Source organism: Stegastes partitus, unplaced genomic scaffold, assembly GCF_000690725.1.
Source record: "Stegastes partitus isolate 25-593 unplaced genomic scaffold, Stegastes_partitus-1.0.2 Scaffold901, whole genome shotgun sequence".
NCBI lineage: Eukaryota > Metazoa > Chordata > Actinopteri > Pomacentridae > Stegastes > Stegastes partitus.
Window position 1 is genome coordinate 261,711 of NW_007578632.1, and position 27,050 is coordinate 288,760.

The 27,050-nt window shown below is 43.0% G+C and overlaps 3 protein-coding genes across 4 annotated transcripts; 1 reads left to right on the forward strand and 2 right to left on the reverse strand.

The window, feature by feature from the left end:
- Window positions 1–20: 20 nt before the first annotated feature.
- On the reverse strand, window positions 21–5,821 carry uevld (UEV and lactate/malate dehyrogenase domains). The gene is made up of 12 exons (XM_008293679.1): window positions 5,554–5,821; window positions 3,698–3,782; window positions 3,550–3,615; window positions 3,291–3,454; window positions 3,050–3,191; window positions 2,867–2,961; window positions 2,655–2,760; window positions 2,200–2,370; window positions 1,942–2,106; window positions 1,592–1,679; window positions 1,105–1,228; window positions 21–903 (listed from the first exon to the last, which is right to left on the reverse strand). The coding sequence occupies exons 1-12, from the start codon at window positions 5,593–5,595 to the stop codon at window positions 739–741; spliced, it is 1,413 nt and encodes a 470-aa protein (XP_008291901.1). The 5' UTR covers window positions 5,596–5,821; the 3' UTR covers window positions 21–738.
- Window positions 5,822–6,109: 288 nt separating this feature from the next.
- Window positions 6,110–10,901, reverse strand: spty2d1 (SPT2 chromatin protein domain containing 1). The gene is made up of 6 exons (XM_008293680.1): window positions 10,386–10,901; window positions 9,973–10,087; window positions 8,199–9,860; window positions 7,085–7,241; window positions 6,913–6,990; window positions 6,110–6,796 (listed from the first exon to the last, which is right to left on the reverse strand). Exons 1-6 carry the CDS (start codon window positions 10,443–10,445, stop codon window positions 6,703–6,705), a joined length of 2,166 nt encoding a protein of 721 aa, XP_008291902.1. The 5' UTR covers window positions 10,446–10,901; the 3' UTR covers window positions 6,110–6,702.
- Window positions 10,902–13,008: 2,107 nt separating this feature from the next.
- tmem86a (transmembrane protein 86A) lies at window positions 13,009–24,501 on the forward strand. Of its 2 annotated transcripts, XR_520649.1 has the most exons (4): window positions 13,009–13,127; window positions 18,813–19,077; window positions 19,727–20,566; window positions 21,891–24,501. XR_520649.1 is itself a non-coding variant. In XM_008293682.1 (3 exons), exons 1-3 carry the CDS (start codon window positions 13,107–13,109, stop codon window positions 20,152–20,154), a joined length of 714 nt encoding a protein of 237 aa, XP_008291904.1. In that variant the 5' UTR covers window positions 13,009–13,106; the 3' UTR covers window positions 20,155–21,532. The 2 variants fall into 2 exon arrangements, 1 of the variants encoding a protein (XP_008291904.1); XM_008293682.1 differs by lacking the exon at window positions 21,891–24,501 and having other exon boundaries at window positions 19,727–21,532.
- The last annotated feature ends 2,549 nt before the right edge of the window (window positions 24,502–27,050 follow it).

A 27,050-nucleotide genomic window follows, 5' to 3' on the forward strand; every position in this document is an offset into this window, starting at 1 on the left:
TTCCACAAAGACGAACCACATCTGCTGTCAGATATTTATTGCACACCCACAAAATCATGTCGTCCTATTTACAGTGCATATCTTAGGTTGCTTCGTATCGAGCTGCGCAAAGTCTTTTTACACAGTCAGGGTAAACAGAAGTGAGAGTAAAGAACATGGAGGCACTTAAAAGCTTTTTCATTAAATATAGAGACGAGGTGACAAACACACGTTCTCATTGAGGCAATCGATTGCACCCTGTTCAGCACATAGCGCACATGCTTCATACTTTCCCTGCCAACACCGTGATTTTCTTCAATAGAAATCTGTAAGAAATAAAACACCTAAATCTTAGGTTAAAGTCCTCTTTTGTTAAATTACACTTGAGCCGTTATTGACATTTAGTTCAAACATATTCTTTAAATGATTTTGTTAATTTATGGCTTTCAAAAACCGTACATTCGTGTAACGTGGTACAAACAAACAACAAAACGAGTAGCTTCTCATCGTCCAGGTAACTTTGGATACAAGATGTAACCTGTACCACTGATATGATTGATTTACAAGTCACATGATTAAATTAGACACACTTAAGGCAGAAGAGTTTTCCATAACTTAAAAACGTTAGTGTAAGTAGCTAACTGAAACTCCAGCACAACCGCTGTCCATCTGCTGTGTCGACCACACAGCTGCCATGCCAGTGAGCAGCAGCTAATTCCCGGGCTGCTCAAGTAAAGCCCGGGGAGTAAACTGGATCCTTCATATCTTGAGCTGACTCATGAGGTTAGAAAGGGACGTGACGCTCTCCCTGATTTTGGCGTCGTCTTCCTGCGCCAGTGACACACCAGCCAGGCGGGTGGAACCGTTGGCTCCCATAATGCACGGCAGGCTGAGGAACACCTCTGCTCCGATGCCACCCCAGCCCTGAAGGAAGCAACACGGATGAATGCAACTTTTTAAAGAATCAAATATCAGTAAAAAAAAAAACAACTGTGGTCGAAACAGCTACAGGTTCACTTCCTGACTTCACAAGTCGTGGAATAAATGAAGTGAAACCTCAAACACAATGTGTGATAACGGTGACGGTGAGAGTAAATCTGTTGTTTTGACAATTGGCGTTGCTACCTGAGCCAGTGTGGAGACGGAGTGCGGCTTCATCTTATCTGTCAGGACACTGTTTGTGATGTCAGCAATGGAGAGACCCACAGACCACGACCGCTGGCCTCGATTCTTCATGATGTCGAACGCTCTGCGGGCACAAAAAAAAAGTCTCAAATAGTTCCCATCTGGTAATTGATCGAACCCCTAAAAACTGAGCTCTGTCCATCAAATGATGAGGATTTATTCATGAAAAAGTAATCCCTTCACTCCCTAAAATGGTTTAGATGTAATTCCACAGCAGATTTATGAAGCCCCTGCCTTTCTCTACACCCACCCCTCTGCCCCTTGAGCACACCAGCTCACCCACGACTCTGCTCAAGCTGCAACTGTAAAACCACAACACATTGGCAAGGTGTGATACCTGAATAATAAACGAAGCTGATTCTGAAGAACAGTATAATACACAAACTAAATACCAATCAGCGGAGGTTATACTACATTGTGGCAGTACCTGTCTAGCAGCGGTTTGGTCGAGCTGGATCCTGGGGCGATCTCCGGCTTCACACTGGAGCTGAGCCCAGTGTTGCTCATCACAGCGACTGCAAGACAAAAACACTGACAAGCTTAATTGTGCGGCTCATGCACTTGAGTCTTGAGAATGGAAAAAGCAAACCAGATGAGCAGGTAGTGCAGCATTACTGGTTACACTAATACAATCAAACCAAAAGGAATGAAGGCAATGCCGCATTTGTGTCGTGAATACAAGTGCGGTCGGTGTAATTGTCTGTCAGTAATCCGCTGTGACAATTACTGCAGCACAACACCTTCATGTAAATATTTAATTGCTTCTTTCGGGCTCACTTTTGTTGTCTGAAAGTTCTCCTATGACCCAGGCTGGTTTGTGAGTGTTCAGGTTAATGTCCAGGACATGACTGAGTCGCTCCGAGTCCAGGTTACAGCCTGCTCCGATCACCCGTGTTGGAGGCAGGCCGCTCTGCCTCCAGGCAACGTGGGACATGATGTCCACTGGATTGGTACAAGAAAAGACATGGAGCTGATGATATAACAGAGTAAAAGGCAGAACAGTCAATAGAGGGAGTGTGTGTTGCCGTCACTGACCTGGTTGTGATGCAATGATCATCACAGCATTGGGGCTGAGACGTGCCAGATTTGGGATTATCCCTCTGTACAAGTCGACGTTAGTCTGAACCACGCTTACATATGACTGCTCGCTGCTCCATGCATTCGCCGTCACTACCACGACCCTGGAGCCTGCAGATGCCGACAAATCTGACACGGGAGAGACAACGTGTCACCAGTAATTAACTCCTGCACAAATCTCACAGCAAAACTTGTAGAGACATAACTAAGGCTTAAACCATTGATGTATTTGGCCCTGATTACTGTTAAAACTCTCAGTCAATGAAAGTGGTTTCTCTGCTGTCATACAGGTGAGTCATCACGTACAATCTTTCCCACCACAATGCCACCACCTTTAAAAACTATGACATCAGTGATGAGTCAGCCAAGAGGCCCCTCTGCGTTGCTAAGTGACAGAGCAGAAAGTGACGTACCTCTGGATACCTCCACCTTTGGCAGACTGAAAATCTCGAGGTCTGTGCTGCCGCCCTTTGTGGAACTCTCAGCAACATCAATGAAAACAAGTTTTTCCACTTTACACTAGATGACAAGACGGAAAAAAATTGGACTGTCAGCAATAAAATGTGATGTGTTGACATTTTCACTGAAGCACAACTCCTGACATGTAATGCATAAAGATGATCACCTTGGATAAAATGCTCATCACGGACGCCATTCCTAGATCTCCTCCCCCAATAACTGAGACTTTGTTGATCGGTTGGTCGTGATGTCTGATTCCACCTGAAAGGGACACGAGTTAAGCTAACACTATCCAGTGTTTATTTCATTTGTGATCATCAATAATAAAGCTACATATCAAATGACGCACCATCACTGATGTGGAAATTAGACACAAACGCCAGGAGTTCATGGGGGTCTTTGTTCTCTCCTGCGGTCTTGGATGACAGCGGAGGATCCTCCTCGAACTTGGCGATCATCTCATTCAGAAGACCCACCACAGACGACTTGGGCTGTTACCGACCAAAAGAAACAGCAGCAGAACCGGTAAGAACACCACAGTGCCTCATCTGTGCAAAGTTAAATTTCACCCAGAAGGTATAAACCCTTACATAATCCCAGTTGTGCAGACCCGGAAGGTAGACCCGCCCTCGGGCGTCAACATGCTTGCCCTCTCTGATGACCATGTTGGGAGTGGGTTTAAGGAGGCATATGGGAGGAGTGAAGGGGAATGAGTCCATGAGCCACAGCTGAACGGGGAAGTTGTAGGAGCGACCTTAGGACAGAGACGATGCCATCAGCACTTAATAATGAAATCGTAGTGACACATTCAAGGCATTCGGTTATAAAAACATTTAAAGTGAGCCTTACCTTCATATTTGACGGGAACATTACCGGTTAATTTCAGGAGGTCTTTTTGAGTGCTGTCACTGAATGCTGCAATTCACAATGGATGACATCAGTATATATAAGAGAAATATGAAAGGCTGCAAGAGATATATGAAATACAGAAACTCACTGTATGTGCCTGTGGATGGTCTCATCCCGGGGTAGATACGGTGGATCTTCTGCAGCTCCTCAATAGCCACATCGTGAAATTTGTACTAATAACAGGCGGGAAAATTAATTAAATTGAAAACATTAAAACATACACTGCATGTGTGTCTGCATACATGTAGCTATACATGATCAACTCCATCTATTGTGTGGACTGCATATTAATGAGGGATGGACCGATAATTGGTTTGGCTGATTACTTGATCCAGCATTCAGCATTTTTTGTAATTATTGTTGTCATCTTTTATTTTTTATTGTTTTTGTACTGATTTCTGAAAAAAATATTTGCCAGGCCGGCATTGTAAATAAGAATCTTGTTCTTAATGTCTTTGCCTGGTTAAATAAAGGTTAAATAAATAAAATAAAGTAATTTGAAAATGTGCTGTTTTAGCTGTGACGCAGCCTCCTCTCTTTACCTGCAGTCCTGCCCACGACACAATCTGATTGGTTAATTGACTCTTGTCGAGGTGAGTAACAGTCAATCAACACTGAAGGATGAGTGTTGAAAAGTTCTCTTTTAATGTAACACGTGTCAAACATAAACAAATGCATTTCTTAACTTTGACATCAGGATTTTCATTTTAACCGCAAACGTGTATTGATTGTAAATATCAGTTATCAATCCTCTTGCTCACTAACAACCAGTAATGATATCAGGCTTTAAAAAAAAAGATATGGACACCCCTATAATCAAAAAAAAAAAAGTGCCCGTGAAGCAAAATTGCCGCCGAAACCTCCCCCAAAAAAAAACCGACCCCGCAACTTCCTAAAACCCGAAACCGGGGGAACCCAAAACCCTGGTGAAAAAAGGGAGAAAAAAAAACGAACCCCGGAACCTTGACAGAAAACAAAAAACAAAAAACAAAACCAACCAAGTCCAAACAAAAATCAAATCACCGATACCAACCAGGACACACAACCAAAAGTAATACCAACCAAAAAGAAAACAGCCGTACAGACAGACCTCAAGAAAAAAGACCAGCGGCCACCACACACAGTCAAAATAAAGAAGAAAGATGGAAGCAAGCCCACCAAGCAACACACAGAATCCATCCACACAACGAAGGAAAACAAAAACCAAAACAAAAAGAAAAAGAAAGACATACACACGCAGGCAACCAACCGACCCAGCCAAGCCAAAAGAAAGCCAGACACATAACGCTGGAGTTAGAAGGAAAAAAAAAGACAAAATCAATTTTCAAGCTGCTGCTTGTACCTTTAAATTGTCTCTTCTGGATAACAATTCATTCACGGCAACTGATGTAGTTCTTATGTGTTCTCAAGTGTTCAACAGATCATTTAGGATTTTATTTAACAGCCCTAATACCCTGATATTCTGTGATGCCTCTTTGCTTTGTTTACCCCCTTTGTTGAACAGTCATGCTGCTGTAACACCTGAATTACCCTCTGGGGTTAATAAAGTCAGTCTAAGAATGCTGCTTCAGTCAAACCTCGACCTGTGCACTTGCTCAGAGGCACTTTGGCAGCATCAAGGAGGATAAGATGACAGACTACGCATTAGTTTATATCTGACATCTTTTGTATAAGGAGGTGAGTAGCTTTAGCATTAACTCAATTCAACAACAGCCATTGTAATGGCTCCGTCTATCACCCGCTTTAATAAACCAACGTGTGCGGTGTTTTTTTTTATTATTTCCGTGTCTTACAGGTTTCTCTGTGACACATAAAGTGACAGAGCTGGTTCGGCCAGTTAATGAAGGTTGGCAGCGGCTAACACCACTTAGCTTCTTCTACCAGCCGGCATCAATAAAAGTTTTCGCTGTTGGTTTAAATCTTTTAATTTGGTAAATAACTGACCTTGGAGAGGATCCGCTCTATTTTCTCTGACTTGAGGTCCATCTATTGAAGTAAAAAAAAAAAAAAAAACACGTTTTTTCTGATTAGAACCCTCTTTGGTAGTTGGCGTCAACTTCAGCTGTAGAAACAAACTTCCGCAAACTTTCAGGGGTAGCTAAGCGAAGCGACCAATCCAGACCGCGCCCACTTGTTACCTCAGGTACGGCAAGCCGCGAGGGAAGAAAAGGTCCGAATAACAGCTTCGCTTAATACCTGATGCAAATACCTGATGTTCCTAATACCCGCAAGTTAGGTCGCTAATTTCAAGAAAAAAATAACTTCAAAAGCGCTATGAGATGACTTGTTGTTGTAAATATGCGCTATACAAATAAAACTGAATTGAATTGAATTGAAAATTTAACAATATTTCACGCAATTTGTGGCCAAAAAAAAAACTTCACTGCTTTCAATGACAAACAAAAACCATACCACTTGCTATAAGTTGGTGAACCCCCCACTTCTGTATATATTACTAAGATTGCCCCACTCTGAGAAACACTCACATAAAACTAGACGATTAAATTAAAAACCCTTTATGTAGTCATTTCTGTCAAATGCTTTCAAAGATAAACATACAACATACCAAATGTTTCCTGCATAATTGACTGACTTTACAATCAAAGTTTGTTTGGAAAAATATGCAACAACTTTGCTCAAAAATAGTGTGTTATTAACACTTGACATAATGTGTTAAGGTTAGCCTAGAAGAAAGAAAAAAAACAAATCACACTCTTCTCATATTTATAGTTTTCATTGCAGCTCAACTTGTCTTACAGATCAGGACTACTGTAAACCCTGCACTAGGTTGGGGAAATAAATAAAATAACAGGGAAAATGTGAGAACTTTTCACTACGTTCTGACGCCTGAATGATTTGTGCATATTTTGCTATTTCCCGTTTGTCTTTCCATAAAATTCTCTTTTCCTCTTGAGACAACGTCATACATCATTCCACTCGGATTTGATCCAAACACAGGGAGAGAAGGTGCGAGACAGTTACAGGGGGCCAGAGTGGTAACAGTCACTGGGCTTCAGGTGCTCAGATAGCAGACCCGCTGTCCCGTCGCTCAGGGTACACAAGGATTTAATTCAACTCAGTGGCAACAAAGCTTCAGTTGGTTTTTTTCCTCTTGGTATTTTTCCTTTTCAGCTCCTCTTCCTCTTTTCTCTCCTCCTCCAGATCCTCCTGCACAGCTAGTCTCAGGCTAAAGCACAGAAAAACAGAAAAAAATATATATAAAAGGCAAACACTGCAACTCTCGGGACAAACAGTATAAAAGTAGAGCGAAGGATTTGAAGGTTGTTTTTGCTATCTTAGTACCTCCTGGCCTCTTCTTTCTGCATATCTCTCCAGCTGCTCTCCATGAATTTAAGTGCATAGTCGCTCTCGTCTCTGTACCTGAGGGGGTTAAAAGAAAATAGATTTTTATATATAATTGGATTTACAATTTCGTGAATTGACTTGACAACACATACAGGGGGACAGCACGTACTTGTTTCGATCATATCCAAAGATTTCCCTGATGTGCCTGGAAATCTCGTCTTGCTGTTCCCCTCCATCGTCAATGAAATCTTCCATTTCTGAGTCGTACTCTTCTTCATCCTCGTATTTCCGCTTGTACGCCGACGTGATAGGTGGTAACATTGGTCCTGGATAGTAAAACAAAAACAGATTTTCAGCATGCAGGGTAGTGGTGTATATAGAGAGGACATCTGTAATGCAGAGTATTGCTTAAGGGTTAAGTGATGTTAAAATTAGAAAACTAGGAATTTGTTGTTTTTGAATCTGAGTTTACTAATGTCAGTTTCACACTCGACTGTTTTGTTTATCACTGTTAGAAACGTTGCTGCTCTCTGACCCAGTAATGATGACAAAGGCTGATGAGTGCTGCTGACACTTCATTCGGATGGCAAACAAACCCGTTGCCCCGTACTGGTCGTTTCATGCAGTCAAATGTCAGCAAATGTAATATAATATAATACAACACAATACAATACAACATAATGTAATATAATACGTTCTGCTAACAGGTTATGACTTCAAGTCTTTTTTGCTGTGTATACATAACGATATTATAGACTACTGACAATGATGAGACGATTTCAGAGGCTGAATAAAACGTGATTTCAGTTCTCGTGAAAACCAGCTGACACCAGCAACATGCCTGAGCAGGACACCATGAGTCAGGATCATGAACCAAACAGAAAACGGCTTCATTTTCAAAACGCCTCATTTCAAGCAGCAGCTCTAAGTCCTCTCACTGCTTAGACTCACTCGATGGAGCACATTCACCTACATTTTTGTCTTTATTTCACTTGTGTCTTTTGTGCCTTCTGTTATTTTTTCCCTGTGCGTTGCTCGACCATGACTTCAGATTACAATGTTAATAAAGTTGTTTTAATTTTGTATTAGTTTCAGCTGTATCAGTTAATGTCTTAACGCTCTATGTAACTTCATCAGCTCAACCTTGGGCATCTTGTGAAACTCTACTGAAACATGCTGTATGAGTGAAGGTCAGCATGGACTGAAATTTCCACATAAATTCCATAATTACCAAATCTGGTTCTCTGATAGTATCATTCCATTATCCTCTCTCTGGCTCTTACCTGGTGGTCTGTTCATCAGAGGTCTAGGGGGCATTCCTGGTCTGGGGGGCATTCCTGGTCTCTGTGGCATTCCTGGTCTGGGTGGCATCCCTGGTCTCTGTGGCATGCCTGGTCTGGGTGGCATTCCTGGTCTGGGTGGCATTCCTGGTCTCTGTGGCATGCCTGGCCGAGGAGGGACTCCCTGCCTCGGTCCACCAACATTCTTGGATGAGATGGTCTCTGACACCACAGTGCACTTGGGTCTTCCAGGTCCTGATCCAACGCTGCCAGACGGTCGCCCTGGTACCAGCCCCCCACCACCAGGCCGGCCAGGTCCGATCCCTGGAGGTCGGGATCCACTACCTCCGGGGTGACCCTGTAGGCCGCTCCCACCGGGCCTAGCCTGTGGCACACTACCAGCTTTTGTCTGGAATGTGCCTCCAGGCCTTGCCTGAGGTTGGCCTCCTGCCTTAGGAGGGCCGCCTGAGGAGGGTCTCGTCACTGAATTGCCACTTGATTTTGTGGAAGAATTAGTTCCGTGCCTTGGTGGTTCTCCCTTTCCAGACTTATGGCCTCCAACTGCAGGCCCCTGCTTTAAGGAGCTACCCTGACTGGGCCTGGTCTGCTGGGAGCTCCCATGTTGAAACTTTTGACCTGTGCCAGCTGTGCCAGAAGGCCTGGTCCCAGGAATACCTGAAGCTTTTCTTTGAAGTAATGACGAGCTTTCTTTTTTTGAGCTAAGGTCACTTGAGGTGCTGGATTTGTGGCTAGGGGAGGGCCTGGGGGGCCCTTGTTTGGCTGAAACCTGAGATGATGTGGCTTTTGAAGGAACTTTACTGTTTGTAGCACCCGATGAACTAGACAAGCTTGTCTTGGATCTGTCTCTGTCACCGTGAGACGTCTTCGTTCTGTCTCTTTCTCTCTCAGTAACAGATGGCTTGGAAGAAGTGAGGCCTCTATCGCTAGTCAGGGATGGATGCGACTTCTTCCCTGACCCACTGGGCAAACTTGGCTTTTCAAAGGAGTTCTTTTGTGGTCTGGAGTTCTTCTGTTCCTTTTCTAAAGTGCTTTTTCTTGCTGAGCTAGAGCTAGACTGAGACTTGCCATCTCTTTCGCGCTCTGTCTTGGAGTCTCTATCTTTGTCATGCTTCTTGGCCTTTCGCTCCATCTCCAGTTCCTTTATCTCGTCAGCTGTGCGAAGTCTTTCTTCATTTTTCGCCACCTTTGGTTTTAGGTCAACTGGCTCAAACTGCTTCTTCTCTGCCAATTTGAGCAGGTCAGCGAAGTTCATGGGCGGTGGAGCCGGTTTGGGTGGCCCGCTGGGTTTTTTAGAGGAGGGCCTGCTGCTGCTGCTACTGCTCCCACCAACACCTGTGGTTCTCCCTGGTCTCAGCGGCTCTGGCTCCTGCTCTGGCTCCGAATCTGTCTGTTCATACTCATAATTATCCTCATCATCTTCTGGGTCCATTGAGTTATTCCTAAATCTTTCCTCCTCATTCATTGAACGATCTTGCAGCATTTCTTGTTTGGATCTTCGCTTCTTAGGAACCTCTACTATAGGGATGCCATTGTAGCCTTTGAAATTGTCCTTAGTTCTGGATGCCATGGCTCGTGCTTTACGATCCGACTTCATCTCAACCCTCTTGGCTAACAGTTCGTCCTTCTGTTTCTTCATTTGCATTTCTAAAAAAATAAAAAATAGAATAATATGTACATAATAAACAAAGAACACTCTCTAATAAGTATGACAATCAGATTCTGTTCATCGACATTAACTTAGTTGTGGCACTGATACCTTTCTTTCTGGAGTCAGTGTGCTGCTTCTTCAGCAGTGCCTGCACAGCAGCAGGGTTGACACCTTTCGACTTTGGGTCCTTTTTAGGGGGTCCAGCTTGTAAACTATATCTTTTCTGTTCAAAGAGAGACAAACAATACACTGAATGTACATGTTGAAATTGAAGCACAGTTTCTGCTACACTGTCGGTTCTTTAAATGTCTTAAGCATCGGGGAATAATATATTTCTCATCAGGCATATTCATTTAAAGATGACACTGATTTGTCTCCACAGCCTTAGCATGCTGGACGTTAGCAGCTAGCTACGTTGTCAGACCCTCACTGACAAGAGGATCTGCTTTTGTCTGCTTACACGGCTGTCCACAAATCCTCATTTTACCTATTGTCCACAGTCATGTCAGTGTTTAACTCACCTGGACATTGCTGAGGCCCTGGTTTTGTGAAGCGATGTTCAATATATTGTCAAAGTCCATCGTGTAGCAGGTGATGCAAGCTGACTGTCTGAGGCGATTCGAGCTAAACTCAAGCCGGAGTGATGAGATTACCGTTTAGCTTTCCAGCGTTAGCCAACAGCGGTTAGCTAAACAGCTGTAAAAATCTACTGATCACACACAGTCTACGTAAGGAAAGTTTTTGAACGGAACAGCTGACGCTACTTTACTTCGCCACCTTACGATAGCATGCGCTAGCAAAGTTAGCTAGCCCTACTGACGTGAACGTCAGCTAACCGAGAAGCCTGAGAGACGAACTTCCCCTTTGTACGGTGAACACACGAAACCGAGACCTGAGCCATCCAAACATGTGTATAATTAACTTCTACTTAAAGAAATATATCAAAAAATATCATCCATGACGACGCCGGGTGTTGGCAGAGACTAGCAGCGATAAAGAACGAAAAATTAAATGTCCAAAGAGTAAACTACAAAAGCGAGAGGGAGGACCTCTGCGCACTTCCGTCTTCGTAAGCGAAAGCCGGCTAACACGTCAAGACATGTTGTCAGGTTTATTCTTGCAAGATGCTTCGTTTGGATTTGGATGAATCTGGTAAACTGAGAGAGTACAATGAGGTGTGTTTTTGTATTTTTTTTTTCTTTTCTTTGCTTGCTGTTTGCATGTGTGTAATGACACTATTGTGACTCTCCACTTGTCCTCACCTGAATTCACGGCTGCAGAGGAGGGGATCTATCTTGACCGTAGGTGTAAGCTGTTAATACAGATTGTACATCAGTGATTTGACTGATAGAGGAGTGTGGGGAGGATGGAGCTTGGCAGGAAGGAGTTTTACTGTTAAAAAAATAGATCATTTTATCTGCTTTGGGATAGCTTTTTAGCATGTTTAAGTTCTTACAATTAATTATATAGTACATAAGGGGTTTCGCACTGAACCCATTCAGGTGATAAAACACACTCAAGTTCTGTGTTATTAGCGCTTTCCGCGGCTCCTCCTGCTTTCCTTACGCAATGTCCGTCCAAAGGGGTTCTGACAGCTGGAGACCACATGATGTCGCTGCTATTGTGGAAATCTAGAATACTCTAGAATCGTTACCAGAGCTGTTTTACATGTGTGACTGGTGTCATTTCTTCCTCATAAAATAAGCAGCTTGCAGGAGAGCAGCATCCAAACTGTTGGTGAGAGTTGTTACTGTGGATATTTTACAGTTTTGCAGCAGGACAGAATTACAAGCCAAAAATCATAAACTGAAAACTATATAAAAAGTGGCAAATCTCATGAGCTAAATGTGGGCCTACTACACTCATTGTGCATCATGTCTCTCTTGAGTTGAAGTGATAGAATGAACATACTTTTTTCATGTTATATGCTATCATCAAATATTTCTTTGTAAATACATGAAGTTCACTGGCAGGAAAGATGTATACCTTGGATACATAGTGTACTAGAGGAAGGGAAATTAAATACTCCAGTAAATTAACATCAAAATTTGGACAGTATATGAGCAAAATTTCACCTCTGTTGTGGAATTGCACAGACAGAAAGTGATGGCCTGCTACTCGGTTAGAAAAACATCCATCCTCTTTTTACTGACACTGTTTAGAGGAGCGTCATAAAATTTAATAGCATATCTTTTATTTGGAGAGTTGAGATGCCGGATCCCAAAATATTTGGTGATCCCTGATCCAAGTTAAACAGAATACCACTGATAGTCCAAACTGAGGAGCATTCTTATGGTATGAATGTGTGATACATTTATCCAGGGACTGGGGATGTCTTAATATGGAGGCAAGCAGAGAGAAGACATTCACACATTCTCAGGTGAATAATTTGCACATTCTTGCACAATCTGTACAGCTGTCTCGTTTTAATAGGATTGTAAATATTTTAATAACTTAATACTTTGTAGGGAAAAAAGAAACGATTTACAAAACGTGCTTTTATTAATATGTAACAAGTACTTCTTAGTTGTCTTGTAATACTTAATGTTGATGTGAATGGAAACACTTGCTTTTGAGAAATGTTTTATTTAATTTTCTGCTTTCAGTGCTTACAGTTATGCACCAAAACAACAAGTCAAATGCATCAAATATGAAAACTGACTTTGCAATAAAACAAATTCTGATTCTCCTATAAAATATAATCAAAATCTCCAAAGGATGCGAAATCAAGAAGAAGATCCTAAATCTGTGTTAATGGCTAAAATAAATGAACATTTTTCTCATATAGATGTTTGTCAGGTTCTTTGCTTGATTCTAGCGTCTGATCTGACCTATTTACGCTGGATTTTTGTCTCACAATCACATATAAGCTCGACACATCATACCAATGAGCCCCGTTCCTATATAATGTAAATACAGGCCATCTGCTCCGATATGTAAACAGCACAGTGACTCCTCCTATCGGGGCGTCTCGGCCCGCCCCCTTTAAGAACTTTCTCTGCTCCTATTGGTTAATAATAAACGTCCCGCCCCCTTCACACCACTCTCTATTCCTATTGGTTATCAGCGGAGGCTACGGCCCGTCTGTCTCCTCCTCCCGGACGTCGGACCGCCCACCGGATCGAGGACAAAAACAATCGGCATCTCTCTTACAGTGCAACATAAACAAGAGGACAGAAACCAATTTAGACACTGTTCACCTTTCTTTTTTTTTTACCGACACGGACAGCACCAAGGGAGACATGGTTTCTCCGGTAACAGTGGTGAGTATCAGCGTCAAACCAGCACAACAAACAAACATCAATAACAGCGGCTAGTTTAGCTAGTTACATGATAGCGACACTTCGGAAGATAACATCCTCACTATGCTTCTATAAACGTTCATCAATGGCTGCCTCGAGGTGCGAATTCAGCGTCTGTCGGTGTGTTTTCTGTGTTGTTCATCGCTTTTCATACTTTGTCTCGGAAGGCCAGCGCATGGCTCTCGGCAATCATTTAATTGCCAGTAAATACGAGTGTCTGCCCGCTGAATTATAATGGCTCAGCCCCTTTAACACGCGCCTTGTTTTCTCGTTATTTTCTCGCGTGTGGAGACACAATGCAGGAAGTTTTTGTCTTTTGAACCTGGCAGCGAGTGCTCACTTTATTCCTTCTCGATATTACATGAGGACGTTTCCACAAATTTCTAAAGGCAGCCCCTGACAAAAAAAAAAAAAAGAAAACCTGTCATGTGACGACCTTTTTTGTCTTTTTTTCCCCCTTTCCTGTACCCTCCAGTAACGCATGCGCGGGGCAACTGTGGCTTGCTTTCTTTTCATCTCCTTTTGCTGTGCTTTATATAGACTCAATTGTTTAGCCTATCCATTGGCTTCATAATCGACCTAACCAGGAAACTGTCCATTTTGACAAAAAAAAAGAAAGAAAAAAGAAGATGATAGCTGCGTGAATAATTTAACCAGCCCCAGCATCCTCTTACTTTGACAGAGCTGCTATGAAATTTTACCCCATCTGCAGGGGCCATGAAGCATCGGTGTGGTGTAACTTGGCCTGTAGTAAACCCTGATGTGTAGTCTGTGAGAGGAGCCTGTGTGGAGGAATGCTTGCCATACAGACGAGTTGCCGTAGTGATGAGGATGCTGGGCAGGTTCCTGGGTTGGCTTGACTTCTGTTGAACCGGGCCACAAGTGAAGAGGAATGTAGGGGCATGTGTTAAGATGATGATAAAATAGTTTTAGGCAGCGTTGTTTCGATTTCACGGAACAAAACGAGCAAGCAGTGACGTCGACTTTGTGATGATTGCCAGACATCACAAACAGAAGTCTCCATTTTGTATTTAAATTAATTTCTTATTTGCCAATCTGTCGAGTTGATTTCTAAAAAGCGTACATCACGAAAAGTAACAATCATCCCGTCGACGGCTGTTGTAACTCAGTCGTTACATCTACATAAGATGCAGCTAAATATTTGGCCTTCTTTCTATTTCTGACTCTAAACTAGGTTTTGATAAACACCGCCACTCTGAGTGCCATCTGGCGAACAGATTGTTGTGCTCTCGAGGGAATTTGTCAACTTTTGTCCTTTTTACAGATGAAGTAGAATCAACCGCTCGGAGCGCAGACACTCTCAGACGAGCGCAGACTTGTCTTTCACAAGCGATGACTTGTGAGCAGGTACCTGCTGTAGCCCAGACATAGAGCTTTACTTTGGCCTTATTGATAACATTGTAGAGGCAGATCACGACTAAGTGTTGGTCCTGAACTATTCAAAAATCATGTGTTTTTATACAGATGATGCTCCTGATGTCAGGTATAGTATTCCTCTATATACTGTGCTGCTTGTCCGCAAACGACCCCAAGTTATCCTTGGAGTAAAAGCAGCTGTACGATGGAAGGAAAGCAGTGTTGTGTGATACTACGTAGAAATAGCATTGTCATATGACGCACATGTCAGCTGCCAGGACCATGCTTATGTTACAGCTTCCCTCTGCCCGGTCGAGTACACAAGAGTTTGCAGGTCTTTAAATATTTCCGTGTATCATGTTTCTGACACTCTGAGTGGTGATCTGTGGTCCCAAAGCTGAGTCCTGGTTCAGATAAGTCACTGATACTGACAAAGATATGCGGATTAGTGAGCATCGTTCATTCTGTATTTTTCCTGAACTGATTCTGCTGATTTGATTTTCAGTTTTAAACAGCTTAAGAAGCAAATCTGTGCTTCAAAATAACAAAAAAAATAAACAAAAGTAAGAGTATTTAGTTTGTTATTTAGCTGGTTTTGGACCCATTGGAAAGGTGATCCATTCCGTCTTGTTGTTTGCTCCAACAAAATAATGTATCACTTGTTAGTAACCCTTTAAATGCGGTCAATCATTAACTGTATTATTATCTAACAAGGGACAGAAGTGGATGTTTACGGCCAGCCAGCTGTTCAAAGCACGCTGCTTTAGCAAACAGTCTTTATTTATAATGCGATCATTCAGACAGATAAATGAAAGCATTTAGCTCATTTCGTTTGCCTCTCTAATGAAGCAGTGCGTACTCGTTCGTTTTTCTTTTTTTTTACCCCCTTCTGTTTAATGATTGCCACACAGGACTGCCCAGCATCACTAACGTCCCTCTGCCTTTAGTGTCCCCGCAGACAAACCGATTCCTCGGTGAGTTGAGTAAAATAACGGCGTATAACCGCGGCAATCTCAGTCAAACCGAACAGGGGGGAACGTGGCTGACCCTAAGAGAAATAAAAACCCATTACAACCACTGTGGAGCAGTTTGTGAATTCCAGCAAGCAATTACACCTTCTTGATGGAACAACTTGCTGCAATTACTTTTTAGGTTAATGGGACAGGGAAATCTTTCACCAGTAATGGGAGATGATCAGGCAAAAGCAATAATATTCTAACGCCAAGCGCCGTCGTAATTTAGATTCATCCGACAGAGCAAAATTCCTTTCATAGAACATTAAGCTAAACTGTGTTTAATTGATATACTTCTTGGAAAGATTTTAAATCAAATTGTTTTACATGTAATCTGTGCTGTTAAGCTCTTGTCTTTGTTCTACTTTGAGCCCGTTTCTTGTTGTGTTGATGCCATAAGAATACTTGAAAAACAACGGAGAGTAAAAAGAAAAATATGTCCCAGATGCATCTTCATATACGTCTCCTTTTTCCACAGATAACAATCAAACAATCTTATAGCTCAGGCCCGCAGCTCTCAGGCAACGTATTTTCTCTGCACTTTGATAAATAATAGATTTGCCCTATCTGTGATGTGATGATACGCGGAGCCCTCTTTGAATACCGACGGTGCAATATGTGGTGTTTTCTTGTGTCCTGTGCTGAAGTCACCCCCGCCGGCTTGATAAACAGGGTTTTAATATTGGCTGGTCTGGGAGTGCTGCCAGGGTTGTCTCCTCTGCTTGCCACCCATTTGGCCTTAATGGGACAGATAGACTCACCGTACACAACCATGGCAAAGTGCGTAATGGTGAAAAGAGGAGTGCATTAGTTCCCATTAAGCACCTAACTTTAGCTTCGCCTGAGTCCAAAATTCCTCTCATGCTACTTGCATCTGGAAGAGGGCGATAATATCTTAAATGGATATGTAAGCAGAGCGCTGGAGGCTCTTTTGTCCTTAAAAGTCGTCGCGATGCCAACAGTCACCAGCTTATTTTGATGCTTATCTCAACCTTGTCGGGGCAGACGGTTTCAAACCGGTTATGAAGAGCCTAAACTTGAAAAAGAAACGGACTGAAACGACCTGAGTTTGTATAAGATTAGTGAGAAAATGGAATATACACGTACGTATAGAGTCTGTCAGAAAGAAATGATGGTTGTAACTTGTGTTATGTAACACAACTTATATAAAAGATCTACTTAGAAATGCTTTGCAATGCAGGAATATGAAGTAGCATCAGGAATTAAAGTTAATGCTGTGATGAAGACAATGAAAAGTAAGTATGTGCGGAATGAAACCAGTAATACCAGGTAGGTAGAACGCAGATGACATGTATAGACAGGAGAACATTGCCAGTTAAAAAAAACAATAGCTCAACTGAAGCTTATGTTTTAAGCTTTTCAAACGTCCACGAATTCTTCATTGAAACTTCTTCTTCTTTTTTTTTTGGTGATCAAATTTTTGTTCGTTTTCCTTTTTGCAAGACAAATCATCCAAATGTTAACATAATGAAAAGTATAGAGACAAATATAAATAAAATACAGAACATAACAAATATAAAAATAACATTAGAACCCTCACCCGCAACCAAGAAAGTATATATGCACTCATATACACACACACACACACAAACACACACATATACATATACATATACATACATACACATGTGTACATCATAAAAAACAAATTGAAACTTCATTTGGGAATGTTTTTTATAGAAAATGAAATGTCCACCTTTTGGTTCAGAACATCCACCAAACCCACACTGGAAGATCTTCTGAGTGTCTGCGAAGGCGAACAAAACAACAGGGTGTCCGAAGTCATTTGGCGTTCCAGATACTCTACAATCAGATCTTAATGATACAGGGAACCCGTGTAGCTCAGCTAAACCTGAAATGATGTGTTTTTCACTGTTGGTCTGGAGTCTCTGCAGATGAATGTTAAATACGTTGTGGCTTCTCTGTCGACCTCTTTAGAAAAAAAAAAAAACAGTCAAAGAGCGTTACTGTTGTCTGGCGTGCTCGAGGCAAACAAGTGAATTAACTTCTCAGCATCCTGCCGGCTTACTGACGGACAAGTAGTTCTCTTTCATTTCTAATTTTGCCTGAACATGTTTTTGACCAACTCGTCTGCCAGATCCCTTTTGTTTTCCTGCAGGTTGTCGTATCAGGTGCACCGGGCCAGGCTTCAGGTCACTCAAACATTGTACTTGATCCTGTACTGTAATTTGGTCCGCTATTTTATTGAGCAGTTGTGCAATCAAGGGCCTCCTTTTTTTCATCCCTCTGCAGGAAGAATAACCTCCCATGATCCCTCGTTCACCTGAATGTTGATCCAGCTTAGTCAGAGTCTCCCTCTAGCTTTCTTTTTTTCTGCTCTTCTTTATTGCAGTCAGAATAACACTTTCTCTACAACATCATTTTTGTGGAAACGATTGCAAACTAGTCATGTGGGCCATCAAATCTCTTGCCCACTCTTCTTAAACCTTTCCCTGCTGCACTACGGCCTCTTCTTCCTCCTCCCTGCCTTCCTGATCTCTCCTCCAATGATCTGAGCTCCAGTGAACCCTCGCTCGGTTCCTCTCCCTCCCAACTCAACCAATTTTCTGTCTTTTAATCCCCCGGGCCTTCTGCCTCAAGAGTGGTTCTCAGAATTATTGGTGGGCTGTAATTCCAGAGGTGTTGTGAAATCTTGTTCTACCTTTCTCTTTTTTGTTTTTGTGACTCTGTTGGGCCCCAACTGTTTAGACAGAAAGAAATATGACTGGAAACACAGTTGGAAAGAAGAACTTGAGCCTTGAGTACGCTGCACAGTTCACACAGACTTTAGACATGAAGAGGAAGGTGAAGCAGATGAGGAGCTAACTAAAACAAGATGGCAAGTGAGGAAAGAAAGAAGACATTAAAAGGTTACTTGGAGTCAAAGTAGCAGCGTGGACGCTTCCTGCATTTCCTCATACCTTAGTTTCAGCCACCAAACACATGCATGGCTGATGGTGATGAACTAATGACCACACAACGAGCAAAAAGAAGACTCACGTTTCCCCTTTCAGTAAAAAAAAAAAACCTCAAACACGCAACGGGCTCATTGTTTTGACCGACTGTGCTGCGTTTCCTGCATTTAGCCTCGAGATAAAAATCACTTTTAAAATCCTGATTTAACGCAGAGCGACAATCGTATCACTTTGTTCTGACCCACTGAGCAAAATCACCTAATGTAAGCGCAACTCAACCGTGACCCGGTTAATAATGTGAATATTAAATCTCTTTCCAGGTCAAGAGCGAAGGCCCTAAACTGGTGCCGTTCTTCAAAGCGACCTGCGTGTACTTTGTCCTGTGGCTGCCCACCTCGAGCCCGTCCTGGTTCAGCGCCCTCATCAAATGTCTGCCCATCTTCTGCCTGTGGGTGTTCCTGCTGGCCCACGGCTTCAGCTTCCTCGGCGCTCACTCCAGTGCCCGCAAGATCTTGGCTGGTCTCATCTTTTCTGCGCTGGGTGATGCCTTTCTGATCTGGCAGGAGCAGGGCTACTTCGTCCACGGTGAGGAGAAACTAACAATTATCTGTAGTTTGTAATTCTGAGCCTTTTTTTTTTTAGTGATTTTGGTCTTCATTGGTGTTGATAATAGTATGTTTGTATCAATGAAGGCAAGTTAAAAAGGTTCAGGTTTTAAATCAACCCCTGCAGGTTAGACAAACAGGGGAAAGGAAAGGCTCGTGAACAGTAGATTTACTATCCCAACTGTCATAAACATCCTTAATGGTTCACAGACTCAACTCTGCTGAACGTAGTGCAGTAAACATTCCCATAAAGTCACACACTATTTATAAGCATTTGAAAGATCCTAGTTTGGGTCTCGCCTCCAATAACAGTGGTAGTTAATCAGAACTTTTTAGCAAGTGTGTTTGATCTTAACTTCTCCTGTTTTTAGAGCCTGATCAGTGTTTGATTTTTGGGGCTGATACTGATTTTTAGAGAATAAAAAATGACAATATTGTTTATATTAAAAAGGTTATAGTGCAGTCGAGTTATACTGAAAAGGGAAAATTATGTTTATTCATGTATGTTGTCTTACATAAAAAGCAGCATGTACTGTTATGTCACAGGCATAAAAATATATCCGTCAAGCCCTAATCGATAGTGTACTACCTTGTGTTTAGATTTAAATCATACATGTATCGTCCCGCAGGCCTTCTGATGTTCGCCATCACCCACATCCTCTACTCCTCTGCCTTCGGGATGAAGCCCCTCAACATGCGAGCCGGCCTGGTGATCGCCGCCGTGTCCTCTCTGAGCTACATGCTGCTGTACCCCTACCTGTCCGGCCCCTTCACCTACCTGGTGGCCGTCTACATCGCCCTGATCGGCTTCATGGCTTGGAGGGCCGTCGCCGGCTTGCAGCTGGCCAACGACCTGTGGACCTGGACCAAGCTGTCGGCCTGCCTCGGCGCCGTGCTCTTCATGGTGTCCGACCTCACCATCGCCGTCAACAAGTTCTGCTTCCCCGTGCCCCACTCGCGGGCCATCATCATGGCCACCTACTACGCCGCCCAGATGCTCATAGCGCTGTCTGCCGTCGAGTGCCAGGACGTGGAGGTGGCCCGGAAGAGGACATGAGGCACGGCGGTCTCCAGAGCGCGCGAGGCTGGGATGGTGGCTCCCCCTCCGGCCCGGAGTGATCGTGGACACGTCTCACTGCCAGATCCCCAACCCGCAGCCTTCATCTCAGTGTGGCGCTCCCACACCGTCGTCACCACGGCGACGGGCCCCCCGCAGTTTTTACGCCGCTATCACCCACTAGCATGGTAGCGTCACGCGTGACGACCCTGACAACAGTCCTACCTGCCTCCTCCAAAACCTAGAACAGCTGTCTCCCGACCTAGTTACCATGGAGACGAGCGTAGAGATATTAACCTGCTACGTAGAGAGGATTAACTTAGTTTTACTGCTATGTTTTAATTTAACGGGAGCATGTCACTGGTCACCTTTTAAGGGGTGTGTATGGGAGAGCGATGTTGTGTGTGTGTGTGTGTGTGTGTGTTTATGTGTTTGACTCTTACCTCGCTTTCCACACAGTCCTGTCACACACACTGACTCCCAGCACACACACACACACACACACACACACACGTCTATTTTATGTGGTCCAATAATGCAATTTTACAATTTTATGTTTGTCATTTGTTGCCTCTTTTAAAAAGGGATTTTTTTTTTTTTTATTGCCACCAACTTGCCCACGTTTATTTTTTTTTTTTCCACTCTCTGCTGCTCAGTGTTCCCTCGAGTTCAGGGTGCTATTCTTAAAGTCAGGAGCATATCCACACCTGTCCCTTCCATTTCACTCACTCACTGCCTTTTTGTTCACTCACCATTTAACATCCCGCCCAGCCTCTCTGGCTTTTTTTTCTTTTTCGATTAGGATGTCCTTGAATAACACGATGTACAGATGAAGAACGGCAGACACAAAAGTATGCCGGTGACGCGGAAAGGCAGGGAGGGGAGAGATGACAAAAAACCATTGTGTGTTGTAGCTTTGGTGAGCCGACACACTTATGTTATGGCCAAGGGGGGAGGTAGAGGCTGTTTGTGGAAGCTTGGTCTTTCCTGTTGCGATCCTATTGACACTGCTGTCAGTGTCCCGCCGTCACAAAGAGAGCAGAGTCAACACTGCAGTCGCAGCAAACTATACTGTACACATAATAGCGTGCCGCTGTACGCTCCACCTGTTTCTCCTTTCGGCCTGCCAGGTATTTATTTTGCCTGCCAGCAGGTTTTTAAGAAACGTATGTGCCAGCGTCAACACACACACACACACCTGACACCTACGGCTCCTGCTGGTCGGAGTTATTAGGAAAAGTTCACGGGGATCTTATTGCTGGACGAGATCAGCCGACCCATGCTGTCGCCGGCCTGAGCCCGTGGTATGAAGACTGAAAAGAAAAGGGCTATGTTACCGGCTGGAATCTTTTTTTTTTTTTTTGTTATTTACTGACTCTGTGTGTGTCTATCTGGGCCTCAGAAGGCATTCACTCACTCACACGAACACAAACACGCACACAAACATCGCCCCGCTGCAGCCTGACCAAAAGAGAGAAAAAAAAAAGGAAGACAAGGGAACCGGCTTGTCATGTGAGGGAACAGTTATCCCATTATTCCTCATAATTCCTTCTCACAAAACACTTCATCAGCTTTAATCCCGCGAAATCCGCCGCGGCTAATCCCCGACAGGTTGGCTGATATTTTGTCTTTCATCTCTCGCGTATTTCCCCCCCTGCTCACCTTTCATTTCTTTATGTTGAAATGAAGTGTCTTACTGAATATTGAAGACTTCTACTGAAACCTTTTTCTTTCAGATGTGTTTCTGAGTGTGAGTGAGAGTGCTGCCTTCGTCTTAACTGTTGCGTGAACGTGTGCTTGTGACAAGTCAGAACCAACTCGAGGCCAGAAATGCTGTGAACCGTTTATATGGAGTAGACACACTACTGGATGTTTCATGTACTCTCACGAGGCTCTTAAACCCGTCTTCATCCCTCCCCCTTTTTGTTTTGCATGTATTGTTAATTAGGAAAAACCTTTAAGTTGGTGTTTGATCCCAAACTTTGGGAGATCTTCACTTTAACGGGGATCATTTCATGCCCAGTATATGTCGGTGGCATTACGGCTAATACCACTAAGAGTTTATTTTTAAGGAAGGATTATTACAAAAGTATCGTAGGAATTGAAAGTATTAATCACTATGAAAAATCAGCAAAGGGAGAGATATTGTTGTGTAATAGTTGAATCTAGAAACACCCAAATATCAGGTATGCTGTATCCTGTATCTGTTTATACAATAGAGACGCATGGAAAAGAAACAAACCCTTGTTATGGGTACCTCCTGCTGGGTCAGCGACCCCTAGAGCTGTCGGTAACGCACCCTTATACGCACAAGAAAGAAAAACACACACACATCAAAACGTGTTTATGCACCACACCGGCCACCATGACGGATCTGCAGGCGGACCGTGGTGTTGACACCAACAGCTCAGTTCATGCTTTGACCAAGAAAGACGCTCGGCCCAAGTGGCTGTTCTCGACTCCTGCTTTGCCGGATAGTTCCTCAATCTCCTTTCATCCTGTCAGCACAATCTTTCTGCTTTGTCAGTCAGAAGTGTTTCATCAGTCTGGCTGCTCGTCTTCTGCTCCGTGTTTTAATTTGTCCTCCCAGTATCGCGGCGGCGGCGTCGCCCTCCTCTCATCTTCTCATCCACCTCACCGGTGGCCAGCGATTAATATTAGTCTTTGCGCTGACAGGCTTTGCTCGCAGACATTTGTGTTTATTCTGTCTTAAATCAGGGGTTAGCAGAGATGCTAGTTAGCACAGCTGACTCTAGCACGCAGCCTCGAGTACAACTATGAGGGGAAGGCAAGATTGAGTCAAGCAGTCTTACTCATCCGTACTATGTGGGCAATTTATGTAAGCACTACTTACTTTGTCCTCTGCCGCACAAAGCCTGCTGACTTTTGTTCCTACAGTTGTAGTGGGTCCACACCAGGAGACATGCTTTATTTAGAAGTGTTTTTTTTTTTGTTTTGTTGGCCAGTTCACACTCCGAAAAGTCACTATGATGCTAGTTATTGTGCCTATCTGGAGGACTTAGTTCTAATTACCTCCTCCAAAAGGGCACAAATAACCAAAGCTTAAGGCACAATAGAAAACTGAACTCATTTAGTTGGAGGCCTCTCGTGTATCAGACGACCTATTGTTTTTGGAGGTGACGGTCGCCTCCTCGCTGGTGCAGGATTGCTTCTGGCCTTCCAGTTAGGAAGGAGGTTATTGTTGAGCGATACTGTAGCTGGAATTAGGTTAGGAGGTGAAATATGACACACAGGGGAAGACTCTCTTTCCATCCGGCCCTGTTAGCTACCATCCTGTTCCCCCCCCTACAGATGGCCGGCCAGCGGGCGCATCACTTTACCTCAGCCTGTCAACAGCCCTGTTGTTCTGAGCTTTGTGTGTGCAGACAAAAGGGACCTGAGAGGGCTGTGGGAGGCCAGCACGGTCCGGCCTCCGCTGCTGGTGTTGAGCTGGAACCAGCAGCTAGAAAGAGAGCCTGTGGTCCTCTGAAGAAGTTGGCACTTTTCTTCGATTTAAACTTTTTTTTTCTTTGATTTGAAACCTTTGCTGTTGATGCGCTGTGGATCACGCAGCCGCCACATTCGAACCACAGAGCTGTAAAGTTTGTATATTTTTACTCGTGCATGACAAGTAGGTTGAAATGAATCCTCCACACCTTAACCGTCACTATACGCCCGGGTGTTGTTGTTACTGCAGCTGACGGTCCTGCATCGTTAGAACGAGCTAACGAGAAGCATGTAACCGTCTTCTCTTTTGTTGTGTTCAATCGACCGTGTGCTGCACTTTTCTGTACCCGGGGTAAGGCCAGTCAGTCTCTCTTTTAAACTTACAGTGTTTAAAACCAAGGATTGTTGTGTACTGTATCCTCTGAAGTATATGCTCCTTTTTTTTCTTGATTTTTTGTTTTCCTTGAAGAGAGAGAAAGTTTTGAAAGTGACAAATCAAACGTGTGAGAATCAGCATTTTTCCTTTAAAATGCGTTCTTGAAGTGTTACCGACCTGTATGTATAAATCTTTCTTAAAAGTGTTATCTGAAAGCCCCATTTTAATTATTTTTTCACATGTCAACTGTGGGAAAAGCCAAGTTTGTTCCCCACAAATAACTTTATTTTTTTTTGAAAGCCCGTCACAATGCATCGTTTTGACTTCCTTTTATGACATTTTTTTTTTAAAATCTTTTTTTAAATTCTATAATATACTCTAGGCGACCTTGTTGTCCTCGATTTCCACTTTGTGATTTATTTCTTTCATGACTGTAGAGATGAAATAGTTTCTTTGCTGTAGTGAAACTGCTATGAATGTGAATATCTATTGGAGAAATAAATGCAATTACAATGCAACTTCAAGCACGACGTCTGCGGCCTCTTTTTGTTTGTGGTTTGTGGCTCTGCATTCAGACTGTCAGCTGATATTTATAACTCTTTTGGGGGGTTTCGAAGCCGTCGGTTTCCTCGGCAGCTGAAGCACCATTACGGCAGAAAGGGCTGGAGGACAACAGAGAGCTCTGTTCTAGTAACTGCTGCACTCTATTGTCTGGCCGAGGTGGAAAATGTGCTTTCAGCAGCCTTTAACCCTGTGGAAACTCACCCAGACCGCCACCAATGAAGCTCTCTCTCTTCCCTTTTTTAAAAAAAAGAAATCTTCCTCTTGCCCTCTCTTGTTCTGTCGGCTTTCTTCTTCTTCCCCCTCCTAACGTGCACACACACACATCTTATAGTTTATCCCCGTAGAATCTGTGCCAGTTCTCTCCAAAATGTGTTTCATTCATTTGCAGCCAAAGTCTTGCCATCAAAGAACTCCAGTCTTCTGCGAAAATGAGGCGTCTCTGTAATGGCCTTTATAAGAAAAAAAAAAGAAAACAGGCTTGGTGACAAACACTTCCTCAGAAATAATGAAATCCAGTGAAAACACTTGGAATCCCCAAATAAACGCCGCAATAATCTCACCGCCGAACAATACCGCTCCGTTGCAATTACATCGGAGACACTGTGAAAGGTTTTCATCCAATATCTCTTAGGTTGGGCAATTTAAATGCTGTGTCATAACACAGCGGGGAAAATGATGTGAAAGCGTTCGGTTCCCTTTAAGTGCAGCAAGTCTTTCATTTCTCCAAATACCTAGATTGAATATTCAGGGTTTCACTCCAAACTACTTCCACTTTATTGTGCCTTTGGCTGCGCAGTGAAAAGGCGAAAGGTACCGATGACGTCGGTGTTGGTGCTTAATTGATTTGAACCTGGCAATGTGACACTGCCGGTCCTCTGGTGGGTCTATAGAAACGGAGTTGCGGGAGCCAGCGATGGTGACGTCAGGACGGAGAAGGGGTTGTAACCTCTCTCTGTCTGTTTGGCAGCTCCTTTCCAGACCAGCAGGCCACTTGGAGGCAATGCCTTTTAGAAAGCCTGTCAGGCATCTGCGACCTCAGGACACTGCAGTCGGGAAGTATTAAGAGACTTTTTGCTTTGTCGATTTAATAATAAAGCATCACAGTGTGGTTAGATTGGACTTATAGGTTCAAAGAAATGAGTAAAATCTGTACCTGAATGATAAGAGTTTACATTTCCTTGCCATCCTCGTACTAATCAGGCCGATCAGCTGACCTCAGTGCGGCTGCTCATGTGCGTCACTTGCTGAGAACAAACTGAAGAGAAACCTGAAAAACCCAGAAGTGAAAATTGTGTCTAGTGATGATTTCTGAGTGTCAGCTGTCTGAGATTTCAAAGGATTTTGAAGCAAATATTAAACCTTTCGGGTCATCTTAACTTTTTAATATTAGTATATTTACATGATAATGACTTTAAAGGCAAAAACATTCACAACATTTTGTCTTTGAACATTTATTTAAATCATCAATGAGATAATTTGTATATTTCAGCACATTTCAGATCCCCTGGATCACAAAAAGTAATTGTCTCAGTCTATGAAACCAGCTGGGGATGCTTCACGATTAAATCTATTATTAGAAAGTTAGTTAGGAAGTAATGTTTTGCAATTTAAAAAGGATGTAATGTTACAGTGTGTGTGCTTAAAGGTTCACAAAATGGGTTTTCTTGTGCTCGGAGTCAGAAATCACACAAAAACCTTCCAGTTTTATTCCTATCAGTCTGCAGAAGGATTTCACAGGAGTTTGCTCATTGATTTGTCATTGCCTGATTTATAGAACATTATATTTTTATTTTTAATCTCATTTATCTGGCTGCTGACAGTATTTTCTGATTTATAGAGCGATATCCAAAGTCCACTCGATGAATACCTTTAACATGTTAACAAGCTGAAACAATCATTTTTCTGATTTCTGTTCTGGAAATATCTGCAAATAAGTTCGTATTTATGTAGATTTTTTTAAAATTCACATGTGTAAGCAGAACATTTCGGAAGCAGGAACTAATGATCTTATTGTAAGTAAACAACCGGGGAAGTTTCACTGTCAAGAATCTATTAGTTCTAAGTTTGACCCTGTTGACCTTTTTCCTTGGAAACCAGAGGAAGCGTCTTAACTTCAGCGTTTCATTCCACTTGTAATAAATTGCTCAATTACTCACAAACACACCAGAGAAGCGTGGGATCTCATCTCACTGTGGTTGCGGCTCACATTATAGAGGCTGATCAGTTTCCTTTTTTTTTTTGCCGATTGTGTGTTTTCTAATCAGCCACAGTGCAATGATCTAGAGCCAACTGAGAGTAAAGGATGATGTTGGATAATGTCTGTTTATCAAACGCAGGGAATTACAGTAACGCAGGACATTTATGCACAAAGTAAGCCACAAGGACAAATGAGGTTTAAATTTTGACTTGTTGCATGATTGGCAGTGAACCATCCTCAGACTGTTTGTGGCATTAAAGTGGTGCAACGTGCACTGTTACAGCAAATGGTTTTTGTTTTTAATCTTTTTTT